Source organism: Carettochelys insculpta, chromosome 1 (assembly GCF_033958435.1).
Source record: "Carettochelys insculpta isolate YL-2023 chromosome 1, ASM3395843v1, whole genome shotgun sequence".
NCBI classification, from domain to species: Eukaryota; Metazoa; Chordata; order Testudines; family Carettochelyidae; genus Carettochelys; species Carettochelys insculpta.
Genome location: NC_134137.1, coordinates 38,493,001 through 38,510,583, shown reverse-complemented (window position 1 = coordinate 38,510,583; position 17,583 = coordinate 38,493,001). Strand labels below are relative to the sequence as shown.

General features: G+C 46.6%; 1 protein-coding gene across 1 annotated transcript in view; it reads right to left on the bottom strand.

Moving 5' to 3' along the window:
• The window catches only part of DYNC2H1 (dynein cytoplasmic 2 heavy chain 1), a 346,899-nt gene that overhangs the window by 275,772 nt on the left and 53,544 nt on the right, over positions 1-17,583 (bottom strand). Inside the window, exons 23-31 of the mRNA XM_074984721.1 lie at positions 17,193-17,348; positions 16,987-17,101; positions 15,978-16,148; positions 15,416-15,798; positions 9,874-10,006; positions 9,666-9,783; positions 9,157-9,269; positions 8,938-9,057; positions 657-807 (exon numbers count right to left, since the gene is read on the bottom strand). Coding sequence (XP_074840822.1) covers positions 657-807; positions 8,938-9,057; positions 9,157-9,269; positions 9,666-9,783; positions 9,874-10,006; positions 15,416-15,798; positions 15,978-16,148; positions 16,987-17,101; positions 17,193-17,348 — 1,460 coding nt within the window. The remainder of the gene's footprint in view (positions 1-656; positions 808-8,937; positions 9,058-9,156; positions 9,270-9,665; positions 9,784-9,873; positions 10,007-15,415; positions 15,799-15,977; positions 16,149-16,986; positions 17,102-17,192; positions 17,349-17,583) is intronic.

Below are 17,583 nucleotides of genomic sequence, written 5' to 3'. Positions count from 1 at the left end.
TAACAGCACAGAACACTGAGAGCCAAGTCTGGTGGCTGAAAACAAACTTAAAGGGACCATGGGAAACTTGGTCACACCCATGATAAATGGTCATCCAGCTAACTAAAATCATGTGAGATTACAGGTGTTGCCGGATAAGAAAGTTCCGGATTAGAGATGTTCAACCTGTAGTTGCTTTATAAGCATGTGGTGTCACATTTAAGTCAAGAAAATAACTTCAGAATACAATCAAAAATATTGCAAGCATTAAAAAACACCTGGGCTTACGAAGAATGTCTGGGAATGGTACCATGTCTATACGGTAATATCTAGCCAATTCTAGTGAAACATAAAGCTAGAATAGAGATCAGAAGATGAATACGATATAAATCCAGATTTGTTAATGACATATTATTAGTTAATATATTAAATAATACAAAATATCACCATGAAGGTTGTGGATAAAAACTGAAAAAGAAAACAGATTCAAACTATATAATAATGTCAAATATAGAATAAACATCTGGAAAAGAGAGAACATTCACTGTGGAATATTAAATACCCCAAACCTGGCCATTACTGGTAGGTCAATCAATGTAATTTCTAGCTCAGAGGAATAGTGTGCTTAGCACCTTAAATGCATTTTAGGGAATGTAACACATGATGATTTTTCATACCTACTCTCCCTGGATCTTCCATACTAGTATCTATGCTGGTATAATGTTCCAGTTTAGCCATAAGTTCCAACTCTATCTGCTGGAGGTTATGTTCTTTGATAGCAGTTTCTACATCTTCAGTGAACTGAATTTGTTCTGCCAAGGAAAGAATCTATTGACAGAATAAAGTTTTAGAAATAGGTAAAAATGAAAGAAAATTTTGGACTCATTTATAAATTCTAATGAAAGCTGACTGTTTAAATAAATATTTTACTATATTATATCCTTATACCAATACTCCACTATCCATTTCAATAAAAAACATAATTACTCAAAAGGTGCCATGAACAGCAAATATCATTGTATTTAAAAATTACTAAAATTTAACAAACAGAAAAAATAATTTAGTATAGCTACTGCCTTAGGTGCTATTTTACAATTACTATAGATTCACCACAGCAGCTTATTGTCAGACCTGTGGTGTTTCACAGCCAAACTTGATGCTTTAGGGAAATCTCTACAGTACTCCAAAAAGAGAAGTTACTCACCTGTAGTAATGATGGTTCTTCGAGATGTGTCCCCGTGGGTGCTCCACAATAGGTGTTGGGCTCGCCCGGCGCCACAGATCAGAAATTTTCCAGCAGTTTCTCCTGGATCGCGCATGCGCCGGTGCGCACCACCCTCCTGCGTGCCCCCGGCCACGTGCACGATCTGGTCCCCGCCAGTTCCTTGACCAACCGCCTCGGATGCTCCTGAAAAACACTAGACAGAGATCAGAAGCGGGGAGGATGGGTGGGTGGTGGAGCACCCACGGGGACACATCTCAAAGAACCATCGTTACTACAGGTGAGTAACTTCTCTTTCTTCTTCGAGCGGTCCCTGTGGGTGCTCCACAATAGGTGACTACCCAGCAGTAACCCAAGTAAGGAGGTGGGTAATCGGTTTATGTGCAGCTTGCCCCCGAGAGGACTGCTGTCGACAGACGGGTATCCTCTTAGAATACCCGAGGCAGGGCATAATGCTTGGCGAAGGAGTCATAGGATGACCAGGTCGCCGCTCTACAGATGTCTTTTAACGCGATGCCCTTGAAGAAGGCTGTTGACGCCGATGCTGCCACCGCCCTGGTGGAGTGAGCCCTGGGCGGGGCCAGCAAAGGAGTCTTTCGAAGTTCGAAGCACATTTTTATACAGGACACAATGTGCTTTGAGATTCTCCGGGAAGAGACCTTCTCCTTTTGACCCGGGAGCAAGAGAGACTAGAAGCCTGTCCGTTTTCCAGAAGGACTTAGTTCTGTCTGTGTAGAAGGCCAACGCCCTCCTCACATCTAGGAGATGCAGGCGTGCCTCCTTGCCGGAGCTGTGAGGCTTTGGGTAAAACGAGGGTAAAACTACTGGCTCGTTAAGACTGGACTCCAAAGAGACTTTTGGAACAAAGGCTGGACGCAGCCTTAAGGTTACCGCCTCCTTTGAGAATACTATGCAGTGCAGCATTGCCATCACTGCCGCGAGCTCACTCACCCTGCGGGCTGACGTAGTTGCAAGGAGGAAGGTTGTTTTTATCGTAAGGAGACGTACGGGAACTGTGGCTAATGGGTCAAAAAGGTGGACCCGATAGCGTGCTGAGCACCAAGTCCAAAATCCACGATAGTGGAAGCGGCTTCCGAGGTGGGGTACAGGTTTACCAGCCCCTTCAAGGATGGGTAACGATAGGATGGGTGAATACCATGGGCCCTTCCTCTGTATGCCGAAAGGCTGATATAGCAGGAAGGTGGACCTTTAGCGAGGATAGAGAAAGCCCGCCTCTCTTGAGGTCCAATAAGTATTCTAGTATTACAGGTATAGGAACGTCAAGGGGAGCTAACTGCTTGGCGGAACACCAGGGTGTGAATCGAGTCCATTTCTGCTAGTAAGTCCTCCTGGTGGAGGTCCTTCGGCTACATTCCAGGACTTGTTGTGCTCCCTCCGTACATGTGCTCTTTAAGGAGCTGAGCCATGGATTAGCCATGCTTGTAGGTGCAGACCCTGAGGGTGCGGGTGCACTATGGACCCTTGAGCCCGTGTGAGTAAGTCCGGCGCCACCGGTAAAGGGAGCGGTGGGCGGTCCGACATGCGCAGAAGCAAGGGAAACCATTGCTGCCGATCCCAAGCGGGACTATGAGTATCATGCGAGCTCTCTCCCTTCTGGCTTTGTGCAAGACCTTGCGGATAAGCGCTGCAGGGGAAAACACGGAAAGTAGGGAGCCCTTCCATGAAAACATGACCAGGGACCCCCGCCCCACTCCTGCCCTGGAGCAGTACTAGGGACACTTTTTTTTTTTGTTGTACTGGGTGGCAAACAGATCGATCTGGGGAAAACCCCCATGTACGAAGAATGCGCTGTAGCAGATCGGAGCAGATCTGCCATTCATGCGTGATTGCGAAGTGCCTGCTCAGCTGATCTGCATTCACGTTGTGAGCACCCAGCAAGTACGAGGCTTTCAACGTTATGTTATTGGTGATGCACTGATTCCACAATCGGAGTGCTTCTGCACATAGGGCACGGGATCGTGCTCCTCCTTGTCGATTGATGTAGAAACATAGTGGAGGTATTGTCGGTATTGAATCCCGACTACTTTGCCATGTAGGTAATCTTGAAAATGTTTGCAGCCGTTGAACGCTGCTCTGAGCTCCAGTATGGATATGTGCAGTGTCTGTTCCACAGGGGACCATAGCCTTTGCATTACCTTGTCGCCGATGTGCGCTCCCCATCCCATGTGGGAGGCATCGGTAGTAAGAAAAATAGAAATTTGTGATTGGTGAAAAGGCACCCCCGCTAACAGATTCTCGGGGTTTTCCCACCATGCCAGGGATCTGCGCACCGCTGTTGTGGGCGACACCACCCTGTGGACAGTGTGGGATGCCGGTTTGTAAATGCTCGCCAGCCAATGCTACAGGCTTGACATATGCAACCTGGCATTCTGTACCACAAACGTCGCTGCCGCCATGTGGCCCAGAAGCCGTAGGCACGTTAAGACCAGCACCGTAGGGCTCTATGTAATGACTTGCACCAGCGAACTGATTGCGCAGAAGCGGGTGTCGGGTAGGTACACCCTTGCTGTGATAGAGTTTATGCGTGCCCCTATGAACTCTATATGTTGTGTGGGTTCGGACTTTGACTTTGCAAGGTTGATGACTAGGCCCAGCGAAGAAACGTGTCCGCTGTGACGCGTATCATGCGTGAGACCTCTGCCTTCGAGGTCCCTTTTAGCAGGCAGTCGCCCAGATATGGGAAAAATAAACACCCCCTGTCTGTGCAGGTAGGCTGACACCACTGCCAGGGTTTTGGTAAAGACTCTGGGGGCCGAGGAGAGGCCAAACGGAAGAACCCTGTGCTGGAAGTGCTCCTGGCCGACCGTGAAGCGGAGGAAGCATCTGTGTGCTGGGTGGATTGTTATATGAAAGTAAGCATCTCGTAAGTCGACTGCTGCAACCCAGTCTCCATCGTCCAGTGTCGTGAGTATCAAGGTAACTGTGATCGTCCGAAACTGTTGCTTGCGCAAGTAACGGTTGAGGCCCCAAAGATCTAAGATGGGCCTCCAGTCTCCTGTTTTCTTCTCCGGTAGGAAGTAGCGTGAACAAAAACCTTCCCCTGGAATTATTCTGGCACTCTTTCCACCGCCCTTATGAACATAAGGTGAGTCACCTTGTGCCGGCATCCCTGAGGTGAGGCCTGGTTGGAGGCTTCGTCGGTGGAAGCGACTGGGAGGGGATCGCGTAACCCGTGGCTATGATCTCCAGCACCCATATGTCTGTGGTGATCTTTTGCCATTGGGAGTGGAACGGTCTGAGGCGATGATGGAACATGAGATGAGAGTGGCATTGAAAGAGGGTATTGATAGTACAGCCCCCAACATACCCATCAAACTTGTTGCCTTTGGGCCTGACCCGAGGGCGTACGGCTTTGTTGAGAACGTCACCTAGGAGTTCTGTACTGTTGCCGCTATTGATAGCGCCCTTGGCCGTAGCCCCATTGATATTGAGCACGCTGTGGTTGTAAGCGTAGCGTCTTTGCTGAGGATAAAGTTTTTCCCTCCTGTATGGGGGAGTATAAATGCCCGAGGTTCTAAGTGTAGCTCTCGAGTCCTTACTGGAGTGAAGGACCGAGTCGGTTGAGTCTGCAAACAGCTTTTGTGTATCAAAGGGAAGGTCCACGATCTTCGCCTGTAGGTCCCTCGAGATACCCGACATCTGGGGCCAGGATTCTCTACGCATGACCACTGTTGTAGCCGTTGAACGTGCCGCCGTGTCCGCCACGTCCAGGGCAATCTGGACTCCCATCCGCGATGCTGAGTAGCCCTCTTGAACAATCGCCTTTAACACCAGCTTTTTATCTTCTGGAAGTGGATCCATGAGGGGAGTAAGCCCGGAGTAATTATCAAAATTATGGTTTACTAGGTGTGCCCATAATTTGCCATTCTCAATAGCAGGATAGGAGAGGAATATACCTTCCTGCCAAACAGCTCTAGCTTCTTGGCATCTTTGTCCGATCCCCCGATTTGTACTGAGAAGCCTTTGACCTCTGATGGGACGACCCGACCACCAAAGAATTTGGTTGTGGGTGACTGAAGAGGAACTCCATGCCCTTTGCCGGGACGAAGTATTTGTTATCCGCTCTCTTGTTCGTAGGCGGAACAGAGGCCGGAGTCTGCCATATAGTAGTGGCTGACTCCAGAATGGCTTCGTCCAGCGGAATAGCAATTTTGGATGAAGCCAGGGGTCTCACATTTTTCAGGAGTTTGTGATGTTTCTCCTGCACCTCTGCCATTTGAATGTCTTGTGTGAAAACCACCCCTTTAAACAGCTCCTGAAACTGTTTAAGGTCATCCAGGGGAGAGACATCCCTGGGGGCCGAGGCCTCATCTGGGGAGGATGAGGAGGAACCACTAAGGTAAACCTCCCTCGAACCCTCGGGTTCCTGCGGTCGATGATACACTTGCTCGCTGCAGGATTGTGAAGGAAAGTCTCAGGGTTCTAAAATTAACTCCCCTTGAGACAACTGTGTTTCCGTCCCCGATCGGGAGTGCTCACAGGGGTATTGAGCGGCGGGGGGGGGGACCTGCCCCTGGGTGTAGGCCTGTGGTTTGTCTGTGTCCAGCATGATAAGGACGACCATGGCAGCATGGGCAAGGGTCCGGGGATGGAGACCTGGACCACTCACAGGGTGTGTACCCCCGATGTCTGGGAGAGTGAGACCTTTGCGACGACACAGATAGAGGTGCAACTGGCTTGTGATAGTACTCCAGGGGATCCAATCCCAGAAATGGTGAAGATGGCCCAAGCCATGGTGACATTGGTTGGAGGAACGGAGAAGGAGGTTTTTTTTTTTTTGTTTCTTTTTTCCCGGATGGGACGGTGGAGACACAGGCCTTCGGTGAGGCGTGTGTATCACAGGGGGAGGGCTTCGTGCTAACAGCAGCACAGCCCTGTCCAGAGATGGACTGCGGTGCCAGGTTTTTGATGTTGTCTTGCCCCTCCGCTGCGGGGCCGGCACCGCCCCCTCCCGTGCCGGGGATCTCGGCCCCGCTATCAGCGCCGCGCTCAGCACCGTCAGCTGCGGTGCCATGCGGGTATCCCCCTCCAGTGCCTGCAGGCTCCGTGCCTGGCGCCCCTGCACCGCTGGTGCCGCGGGGGTCTGTGCTGCCTGTGGCAGTGCCGTCGGTTCCGGGGCTGACGCTCTAGGCGCCGTGCGTGCCGGATGTTGTATAACCGGAGGCTCAGCCTCTGCCACGTGCGCTGCCATGCTGCCGCTTGCCTGAGTATGCAGCTGGTGGCTGTGTGCTCCACTCGTCCTGCTCGCTGCAAACGCACAGCAAGGATCGAGCCAGGGAGAGTTTCCTCCGTTTCTGCACTGAGGGGGTCAGAGAAAAACTACCCTCCTCTTATGCAACCCAGCGGGCCGTTCTGGGTGAGGCTTCTCCGGCAATTCCGGCTGGAGAGCCTTATCAACAAGAGCATTTTACACCTCATTGCTCTGTCCTTCCTGGCCCTGACTGTGAGCTTAGCACAGTGAGAACACTTCTGGGTAGCCTGTAATTCCCCCAGGCATCGGGTGCCTTTGCTATGCCCCACAGAGGCCAGCATAGCTTCACAGCATGACTCCCGCTTTGTAAAACCTGAAGAGGCCATTGCGGTGAGTCCTTTGTTGTTAATAGAGTACTTAGCACTTAATCCGTGCCTTTCCACCCCAATAGTGATCACTGGCCTGCGGCAGTGGGCGACCTAAATGGCCTTCACGTCCGCTCTTCTCTTCTCCGCTCCTCTCTTTTTCCTTTTTCTTTTTTTTTTTTTTTTTTGCTGATATTCTCTTTGTCTTTGCTTTCTCTCTTCTTTTTTTTTTTTGTTTAAATAACCGAAAACAACAAATTACACGTGGAAAAAAAACACTAAGTAATCTGACTCTGGCCTTAGCCTGCGTGGATTCCGTCTGCAGCCGATGGCAGTTGAGAAGGAACTGGCGGGAACTGGATGGTGCACGCGGCCAGAGGCGCTCAGCAGGGCGGTGCGCACCGGCGCATGCGCAATCCAGGAGAAACTGCTGGAAGATTTCCGACCTGCGGCGCTGGGCAAGCCCGACACCTATTGTGGAGCAATCACGGGGACCACTCGAAGAAGAACAACTGTTCAGGACTAGGCAGAAATGTGGATTTGTTTCATCCACTTCCCTAATACTTTTTAAACCTGTGTTTATATCATTTTCCTTCCTTCCCTTTGATTCCACTCACGAAAAATATGCCAGAGGTGAGAGCTACTCACTACCAGTAAAATATTCTCCCCTTATTGAAACTTCAATGCCCTGAGAAACACATGCCCAGAGTAAGGAACACAGTAATAATCAGAAGCACAGAGGATTATCATCTAGGCCAAAACTACACATTAAACCTGGCACTTCTTCCACTAAAAGCATGATCTCATGGAACAAGTCCTAGAAGTTGAGAGCTGTAATGGATTCAAACATAACACATGCTGACCTACATGTTCCACTTCTGTAAGTTAAACAGAATAGGAACTCTCTTCTCAAAATTTCCATTGTTTTCGCCATGCGATTCAGGTAAAGCAAGAAAAGTTAAAAACCAAAGACATACAGAGAGGGCTAAACCATGGAGCACAGCATTCCCACACTCTCAGCATGATGAGAGAAGGCAGTAGGTTGCAATGGCTTACTCAGATGAAGGGAAGACTTATTACAACTAAAGAGCTGAGGCAACTTCCACATCCACATGGACACCACTAAAATCAATGGGCTTGTCTACACTACCTCCCTACTTCGAAGGGAGGATGTTAAGTAGGGTGTTGAGAGTTTATTAATGAAATGCTGTGGTGCATATGCAGCACTTTATTTAGCAAATTCCCCCCCACGGCAACTTCGAATTGTTAAACTTTGAAGTGCCGGCTCGTGTCTAGCCGCGGCTCACCTGCCGGAACTTCAAAGTGCTTGGGCAACTTCGAAGTCCAGGAGTAAAGGGACTTCGAAGTTGCCCAACCACTTCGAAGTACCAGCAGGTTACCTGTGGCTAGATGTGAGCCAGCACTTCTAAGTTGCCACGGGGGGGGGCAATTTGCTTAATAAAGTGCTGCATATGCACCGTAGCACTTCATTTATAAACTCCCAACACCCTACTTACCATCCTTCCTTCGAAGGAGGGAGGTAATGTAGACAAGCCCAATGTGTTTTTTCACATGGATGCAAGGGTCTGCACAAACACATCATTCAACAGGATCAGTGCCTTAATCATTACAAAAGATTAGTCTAAATCAATATACATTCTTAAGGTTATATTGATAATAACTCACTGTCTATGGTTTTTACATTTACAGGAAATTATATTTATCCTTTCCAAATATTAAGTTAAATTTGGTTCAAGGAACATAAATTCAAATTAACAGTGGTAGCTAGTACTTATATTATGTTTTTCTTCAACCTGTCATGAACTTCAGAAACTATTCTAATAACGCTGTTTTGAATCAATAGCAGAAAAAGCTCCTGAATCACTGATTAGCCGGGGACTTAATTCAACATCAGTTGAAATCAGTGGATAGACACTGATTCCACTGAGCATGGAATCAATCTTCTAAGAGAGCAAAGGCCCTATTCTACAGATGCTTGTAACACTGAATATTCTGAGTAAATTTTATCTAACTATAATCAATGCATACAGAAAATCAACTTATTTTCAAGTTCACATATACATCCAAAGCAGATCTGTCCTTCAGATCATTCAGAAACTGAATTATACTGCAATGCAACACTCTTTATCCCGCTTTACCTGAGAAGGAAAGAGTGATGGATCAACTGAACCTTTTGAATGTTTTCCAGCAGCAACACAGTCAAGCAATAATTGTTTCAATGTGCCCTTCATTTCCAAAGCCAAACGATTTAACCACACCTGCCAAATAAAATATAGAGGGGGAAAAGAAATCATAAATCACCTGGAAAATATATTTACCACAATTGATGGTAATACATTTGGACATGGTTCACTTACCTCAACATCATTTGACAGAAGTATTTTATTTTTAAAAGGTACAACTTCTCCCTCTAAAGATTTCATTGCAACTATATTTTCAAAGTGATCATCAAAGCTCACACTATTAATGCCTGTTAAATCAACAAATATGAATATCTCTTTAATTGTGCTCAACAAGTAATTAAATACATTCTAGATAATTTACTGATTCTTAAAAAAACATTTCTTGAAAAAACAAGTTACTTCGTAAATAGTCAAAAAAGTTAATCAGTTCTTTGTACAGGTAATGCAATGCTTGATAATAGATGAAGATAAAAAGCCCTTCAAAAGCAATACATATTCTGAAGTATTTTTGCTAAATAAATGGTGAATTATTAAAAATAATTTTCTTTTGAAGCTATATTATGATAACAAAAATTAAGAAAATTTCTAGAATAGGTTCTTCAGCATTAAAATGACTGTACTTCTAAATACATAATTTTTAAAAATGATGACTAATGTATTATGAAAACATTAGTTTAGTTTACCAGCAAAAAGTTTCTTAAGGTGAGACTGAATAACTGAAGGGTTAGTGGACTGTCCCAAGATTTCTAATAAATCATCATCTCCAATGAAATAGAATCTAGGGAATGCTGAACGCTTTTCCTGTTCAAAAAAAAAATATTGATTTAAACACTGATATATTGCCTTTTTATACAATTATATATAACTGTATATAAAGATAAGAAGTTATACCTCCAGAAATTCATTCAAGGATTTTTGACATCTCTGAAGCTGGTCAAGTATGGTAATCAAGGCATTTCTCATTCCTGTCCGAGAATTCAGTGATGTTATTCGGTTGTCCCTCTTGATATCTAACATTATGGCTCTATTAAAAAAAAAAAAAAAAAAAAAGTAACCTTGTTTGTAAATCTACCACAGCAATTTGCCTGAATTAATCCTATTTTAAACATCTAATTAAAATTCAAGATACAGATAAATAATATTCACGACTCAGAAAACTATATCTGAATGTAAAAATTACAACATTTATGTCAAATTTCTTCCAGTTAAGCATCAGCCATGTCTGTCACAATTTTACTCCTATTATACATATGGCTGTATTTAGATTGCAGGTTTTTGTCAACAAAACTGCCATTCTGTCAACAGCCATACCCTGTTTGCCACGAGGAAGAGTGCCGCCGTCGAGAAAGATCTGTCAACAAAACGCCAGTCCTGACATTCCAGGGGGCCTTCTGTTGACCCCAAAGACCTCCAGGAAACCACACAGATGCCCTGACAGAAACCCTATCCACAGCAAGCAGTTGATGGTTCCCACTTCCACCCCTTCATAAAGCCACAGGAAGCCCGGGAAATGCCGTGGCATGAAGCTTAAGAGTGAGCACTCCCACACACCATCACAGCTGCACCTTGGTGAGAGCATTGCTAGACGGCAGAATGATATGCACCCTCAGACCCCTCTGGGCCCTCAAGGAAGCAGCCTAAGGGGTCCCAGGATCCACCCATGGGCTCCAAGAGGCATGCCCCCTCCTGGAGTGGGGCCAAGATTCAAAACCTTTTAGACTTGTGAGGGGAGGAAGAAACACTCCCCAAAGCCAGGCATCAGAATATTGAAATATTCAGCACAATGGCCATCACCCCGGCTGAACGGGGCCACCCCCTCCACAGCCTGGAGCAGGTCCAGGTGAAGGTCAAGAAACTGAGGAAGGGCTACAGCCAGGCCTATGATGCTGCCTGATACTCTGGAGTAGGACCAGCAACATGCCCATACTATCAAGAGCTGAGCAGCATCCTGGGGGTAGACACATCATCCCCATGCCTCAGGGCTGACACAGTGCTCGAGGCCCCCCCACGGCAGTGGGAGCCCCCGCAGTAGGAGGAGGAGAAGGCATCCCAGCCATAACTCACACCAGAGCCAGACTTGGAGGCCAGCAGCCTCATGCTGGTGTTGAACCTCTTCCCCAGCAGCCAGGGCACCTTCTGGCATCATCGGAGCTGGGCAAGGGTCCCTCCAGTGAGTACTCCACGCATCATACAGCCCAGGGTGTGGGAGCTGGGTGCAGACAGGGTAGGCTGTAAGTGTTGCTCAGCCGGCCTGGGCATTACTTCGCGCTGCAGTCCCAGCACATGGAACAACATGCAGTGGTAGTGTGCACCACCCAGACCCAGCAGACAGCCCCTGGGCATGGATACTAGCTCTGGGGTGGGGTGGGGTGGGACGAGATCCCAAGGCAAATGCCAATTGGGGTCCCGCTCCCCCTCGGGTTCATGGCCCTCCACCCCCTCCATGTTTTCAGGCGCTCCACCTCCTGTCCTAAGCTCCCACCCCCACTGTAAATAGTTCCTTGCACTTTACTTCATTGTACGTAGTTTGCTATTGCTGAATTTATTTAGCACACATTTTTCTTTATTTCAGTAAAGCACTTATTTGTTCACCATACCCACATCCCTCCTCTTTGTGTGGGGGCTAGGGCAGGGGGAAGGGAGCAAAGGAAGAGGTCTTGGTGAGGATGGGGTATGGCTGTGGGCCCAAGACCCCTCCTGGAGGTGCTCTGGGGTGGCTTATTAGAAGCCGTGGGAGAAGCTCTCCCTGAGGACCTCCTGGATCTGCAGCCCCTCTTGATGGCCCTGGCTGAAGGCAGCTGTGCACTGCTGCTCTTAAGCACGCCCCTCCTGGCTGGCAGCCACCCCTCACCCCAGGACGAAGGCTTCCAAGTTCCCCTCCACACTGTTGTGCAAGGCACAAGCCCCCACAGCTTGGTGGATGATGTGCTCCCTCACATCCAGGCATGTGAGCAGGGACCTGAACCAGGCCTTGAGGTGGCTGAAGGCACACTTGGCCTGCATCCTGGCATGCATTGAACAGTTCCCAGCTGGGGTCCAGCTGTCTGCTATAGGGCTTCATCAGCCATGGCATGACACTAAGCTAGGTGGAAAGACAGATACGCTGGAGGGTAGGGACAGGGTCCAGACTGACAAACAAATTGGAAGACTTGGCTGCAAGAAATCTGATGAGGTTCAATAAGAACAAGTGCAGAGTCCTGCACTTGGGCCGGAAGAATCTCAAGCATTGTTACAGGCTGGGGTCCGACTGGCTCAGTAGTAGTTTTGCAGAAAAGGACCTGGGAGTTGTAGTGGATGAGAAGCTGGACATGAGTCAACAGTGTGCCGTTGTAGCCAAGAAAGCTAATGGTATATTAGGCTGCATCAAGAGGAGCGTTGCCAGTAGATCCAGAGAAGTCATTATTCCTCTTTATTTGTCTTTGGTGAGGCCGCATCTGGAGTACTGTGTCCAGTTCTGGGCCCCCATTTATAGGAAGGATGTGGATACGCTGGAGAGGGTCCAGCAGAGGGCAACCAAAATAATTACGGGGCTGGAGCATATGACTTATGAAGAAAGGTTGAGGGAATTGGGACTGTTTAGTCTGCAGAAGAGAAGACTGAGCGGGGACTTGATAACAGCCTTCACCTTACTGAAGGGAGGCTGCAAAGAGGCTGGAGAGAGGCTGTTCACAGTGGTCACAGATGACAGAACACGGAACAATGGTCTCAAGTTGTGGTTGGAAAGATCCAGGTTGAACATTAGGAAAAACTTTTTCAATAGAAGAGTGGTGAAGCATTGGAATGGTCTACCCAGGGAAGTAGTAGAATCTCCATCCTTGGAGGTGTTTAAGTCTCGCCTCGACAAAGCCCTGGTGGGGCTGGTCTGATGGGTTTGGTCCTGCTTAGAGCAGGGGGCTGGACTCAATGGCTTTTTTAGGTCTCTTCCAGCTCTATTGTTCTATGATTCTATGAGTGGGTAGGCCACATCCCCGACAATGCACAGTGGCATCTGCATATCCCCAAACGCCAGCCCATGGCAGGGGACAAATGTGCCTGCCTCCCACCTCCGTGAACTGTCCACAGTGGTTGACCAGGGCCTGCATACATAAGAACGGCCATACTGGGTCAGACCAAAGGTCCATCTAGCCCAGTATCCTCTCTGCCGACAGTGGCCAGTGCCAGGTGCCCCAGAGGAGGTGAACCAAAGACACTGATCAAGTGATTTGTCTCCTGCCATCTGTCTCCAGCCTTTGACTAAAGGCTAGGGGCACCATACTTTACCCTTGGCTAATAGCCATTTATGGATCTAACCTCCAAAAATTTATCAAGCTCTTTTTTAAACTCTATTAGAGTGCTGGCCTTCACAGCCTCCTCTAGCAAGGAGTTCCACAGGTTGACTGCAGCTCCATTGAGAAGTAACCCATGTGATTGATGTACTTGGCGGCACTATGCTGCAGGTTGCAGATTGGGATATGGGTCCTACTGATGACCTCAAAGCAGTTCAGGATCCCCAGGGCAGCAAATCTGGCCACGTCGTCGTCAAGGTCTCCCAGATGGATGACCCTCGGCAGCAGGATTGTGTTGATGGCATCACGACCCGCAGAGGGATGCAACCAAACACACACGCCAGGGACTAAGAGAGGGAGTCCCTAAGCCTCTGGGAGGTCCCAGGCTGACTCCTGCCCTCCCTTACCTCTCCAGGATCCCCCTTGTGAGGCCACTCCCACAGCAGCAGGGTTGTGCGAGGGTGGGACATCTTGGTCCCCTCAGGGCAGGTCTTCCCCCAATCCTAACTCCACCCCTCACACCCCAAACCATGCTTACTGAGTGTCTCCCTTTAGCAGGATGCCCTCGTCCCCCTCCACCTCCCCCAAGGGCAGGGACAGCAGCCCAAGAGCGTATTACCTCCATGAGGAGGGCCCCAATGGTGGGTTTCCTCCTGCCAAACTGGTTGCCCAGCCAGTGGTAGCTGTCTGGAGTGGCAAGCTTCCAAAGGGTGACTGCAACACACTTCTGCACAGGGATGGCGGGCCGCAGCTGGGTATCATGTCTCTGGAAGGCAGGGATGAGCCAGGCACAGAACTCCAGGAAGGTGGACTTCCACATTCAACAGTTCTAGAGCCACTGCTGGTTGTCCCACTGCTCCATTACCAGCCAGTCCCACCAGTCTGAACTGATGGGGTGCCTCCAGAACTGCCTCTGCAGGTGGGAAGCAGGAAACAGGGGATGGGTACAGGTGTGAGAGTCCTGTAGCCAGGGCACCATCCCTGAAGGTGATCTCAGGCTCACCCTCAGTGAGGAAGAGGAGGGCAGCAGTTAGAAAGTTCAGCAGCTGCTGCAGCATCTTGATGTGGGGCCACCACAAGCCCCAGGTGGCCTGCAACCCTATCTGATGTGGTTCTGGGTGTCCATTTTGACGACAGAGCAGCCGGGCAGTCTGGCCACTCTCTGTCAACAAAGCAGATCACTCTTTCAATGAGCCTTTGGGTCTGGACACGATCTGTCAACGGAAGTTTTGTGGCAAGGTGTCTTCCAGCACAAACTTCTGCCAACAAAACCCTGTATAGCCATGCTGTTTCTAATTATGACTCTTCCTTTACATCAAGGCCTCACTATCCAAGTAAAGTTGTTTCATCTGAAATTCCTTCATTGTAATATATTGGAAAGAGAAGAGTTTCTCTGCAGCAAGATATACCTTTTTTTCAAAATCCAAGGACATCTCTTCTACTTCTTTTCTCAAATATGACCTTTTAATTGCCTTCACTGTTCATAACTCTGGCCAAAACAGTTGACTCAGAACATTCTCTTTCCACGCATCCCATATCAGTGAATCAGCCTGCCATGCCTTTTACAACACTAATTCTTTCTATATCATTGCCTCGATGCATACTTTGCTCAAATCCTTATGCATGCCTTCATCTCAAACAATGATAGGGCTGGAAGAGACCTCAGGAGGTCTTTGAGTCCAGCCCTATGCCTAAAGCAGGAGCAACCCTAACTAAATCATCCCAGCCAGGACTTTTATCTAACAGGAACTTAAAAGCCTCAAGTGGTGTAGATTCTACCATCTCTCTGTGTAATGCATTCCAGTGCTTCACCACCCTCCTAGTGAAATATTTTTTTCCTAATATCCAAGCTAGACCACCACCCCCCATTGTAACTTGAGACCACTGCTCCTTGTCGTGCCATCCGTCACTACTGAGAACAGCCTCTCTTCATCTTCTTTAGAACCTCCCTTCAGGAACTTGAAGACTGATATCAAATTGCCTCTCACTCTTCTCTTCTGCAAACTATAAATCCCTCAGTCTCTCCTGCTAGGTCATGTGCTCCAGCACCCTAATCATTTTGGTTGCCCTGTACATCCTGTCTGTTCTGCATTAATTCACTTTTAATCTTGGCTTATAGCTGTGTGAAAGTCTTCACATAAAATAAAGTAGTGTTTAGTAACACTGACCTGAAGTCTTCATCAACTCTGTTAAAGCGTGCCTGCTCTTTGGGTAGAGCTCCGTGACCAAAAATGGGCTCCAAATACACCCATTTCCTTTGAATCTGGTTTAAATTCTGCAGATACTCATCCAGCTCAGCTAGTTTTTTTTCCCAGATAGACACTTTATCCTCAAAACCTTTGTAATAGGGAGAGTCCTTCAAGGACTGAAGAAGACAGCGATTATCTCCAACCTGGTTAACAATGTCTTTCCAGTCTTTAATCAGCTTGATAGTCCTGCTCTGGCTATCTTCGTAATCTGTTAACATAAAGACTGCTCCAACACCCCAGAGCTCAAGCTCACGTAAGGCCTCTCTGATTGTGATTTCACCTTGGGCGCGACTATTCAAATCCTATTTTAAAATATAAAACACAAACTAAATTACCAGTTATATAATAGAAAAGCTATATATGAGCAGAGGAAAACAATTTTACTCGAAAAATACACACCTTCAGTTTCCAAAAAAGGAATTAAAACATGTAACACATATGATATTAAAATTAATAGCATTACCTGTGAAATGGTTCATACCTTAAGTTCTGCTGCTTTTTCTACAATTACATCTGCCACTTTGAGCAGATCTCCAAACAATAAATTCTCTAGACTAGTGCCTCTAGGGAGACCAAGAATACGAAAGAGGTCCAGCCAATGATCTGAAGATAGGTGGTCTCCTCTAACATACTTCAGGACAGGAAGTGTCATCTATGGTAAATAATGCAAATTGGAATACACTAAGTTTTTTAAACAACAATATCTGTTCAGTTCTACAGTTATAAACTGTCAAAACACAACAAAAATATATTATTCTACTATGTACTGAAAATAGATCTGTTTGAACTGAGAACTGCTTTGTATTTTAATTCACTAATTTTAACATTAATTATTACGTCATTAAGGTTGTCTCAAATACACTGACTACATCTACACTAGCAGGCACTTTTGAAAAAAAAAAACAGCATTCAAAAATATTTTGAAAGAACATGCTAGCGTAGATGCAACCAATGAAAAAACTATAATGATTATCCTGTTCACTGGAAAAAGCTCAAATGTACTTTGAAATAGCTGAAGGAACTATTTTGTTGAACACAGAATATCTTTCAGGATCACTTTAATACACAACAGACCTCTGTATAAATATATAAAATGAAACATATTATCCAGTACACGTTGAACCTCTCCATACAGCACTGTCAGGACCTGATAGGTGGCAGATGAGAGAATCTGCAGGACCACAGGAGGTCAATATTTTCTAGCACGTTACCAACATTTCTATTGCTTACTGGACTCTTAAAAGACATTTGGGGCAAATTACAGCTAAATAACAGCACAGAACTCTAAGAGCCAGGACTGGTAACTGTAAACAAACTCTATGGGACCACAGGAAACTTGGCTACACCCACGATAAATGGCCATCCAGCTAACTGAAATCATGCCAGATTACGGATGTTGTCAAACAAGAGAGTTCTGAATTAGAGAGGATCAATTTCTAATATCAGAAAGCATTTAGCTTTGATTTCCCCTTGTACAATGAGGATCTTACTTTGTATTTGTCCACTTCTTTTTGCAGCTTCACAGTCATTATAGTGTGTTCTTCCATCTTCCTCAGTTTGTCATGCCAATTCAACAAGAATTCCTCAAACAGATAAGTCTTGCTCCTGTACAAATATACACATTTTTAAAAGAGCATAATAACACAGTATGCAATAATGAATAATCATGCATAAAAGTTTAAAAACAAAATTAGACCTAAATGTAATCCAGTCTTCTTCGGCTTTTTCCTGAAATCCTTGATGAAACTGTTCATATAGTGCCCATACTTCTGCACAGCTTTCAATATCTCTACATACAGCTTTTGCCAAAGAGAAATCAGGCTCTTCTAATTCAAAATGATGGCAGTCCTCACTGAATAAAAAGATAATTGTTATAACAGTGCATATTAAAGCTATAATCCTGGACATACTGTCATATATGCTCAACTTTATCTACAAGAGTAAGTCCATTGATCTCGCTGTACAGCAGGATACATTACATTGCATTCCCAGATCTGAAAAAAACTGCATAAGAGACAATTGTAAATGCAGTGGGCTTCCCTGGTATTCACAGCTTTCTTCTCCATAATTTTCCATTTCTTGTATTA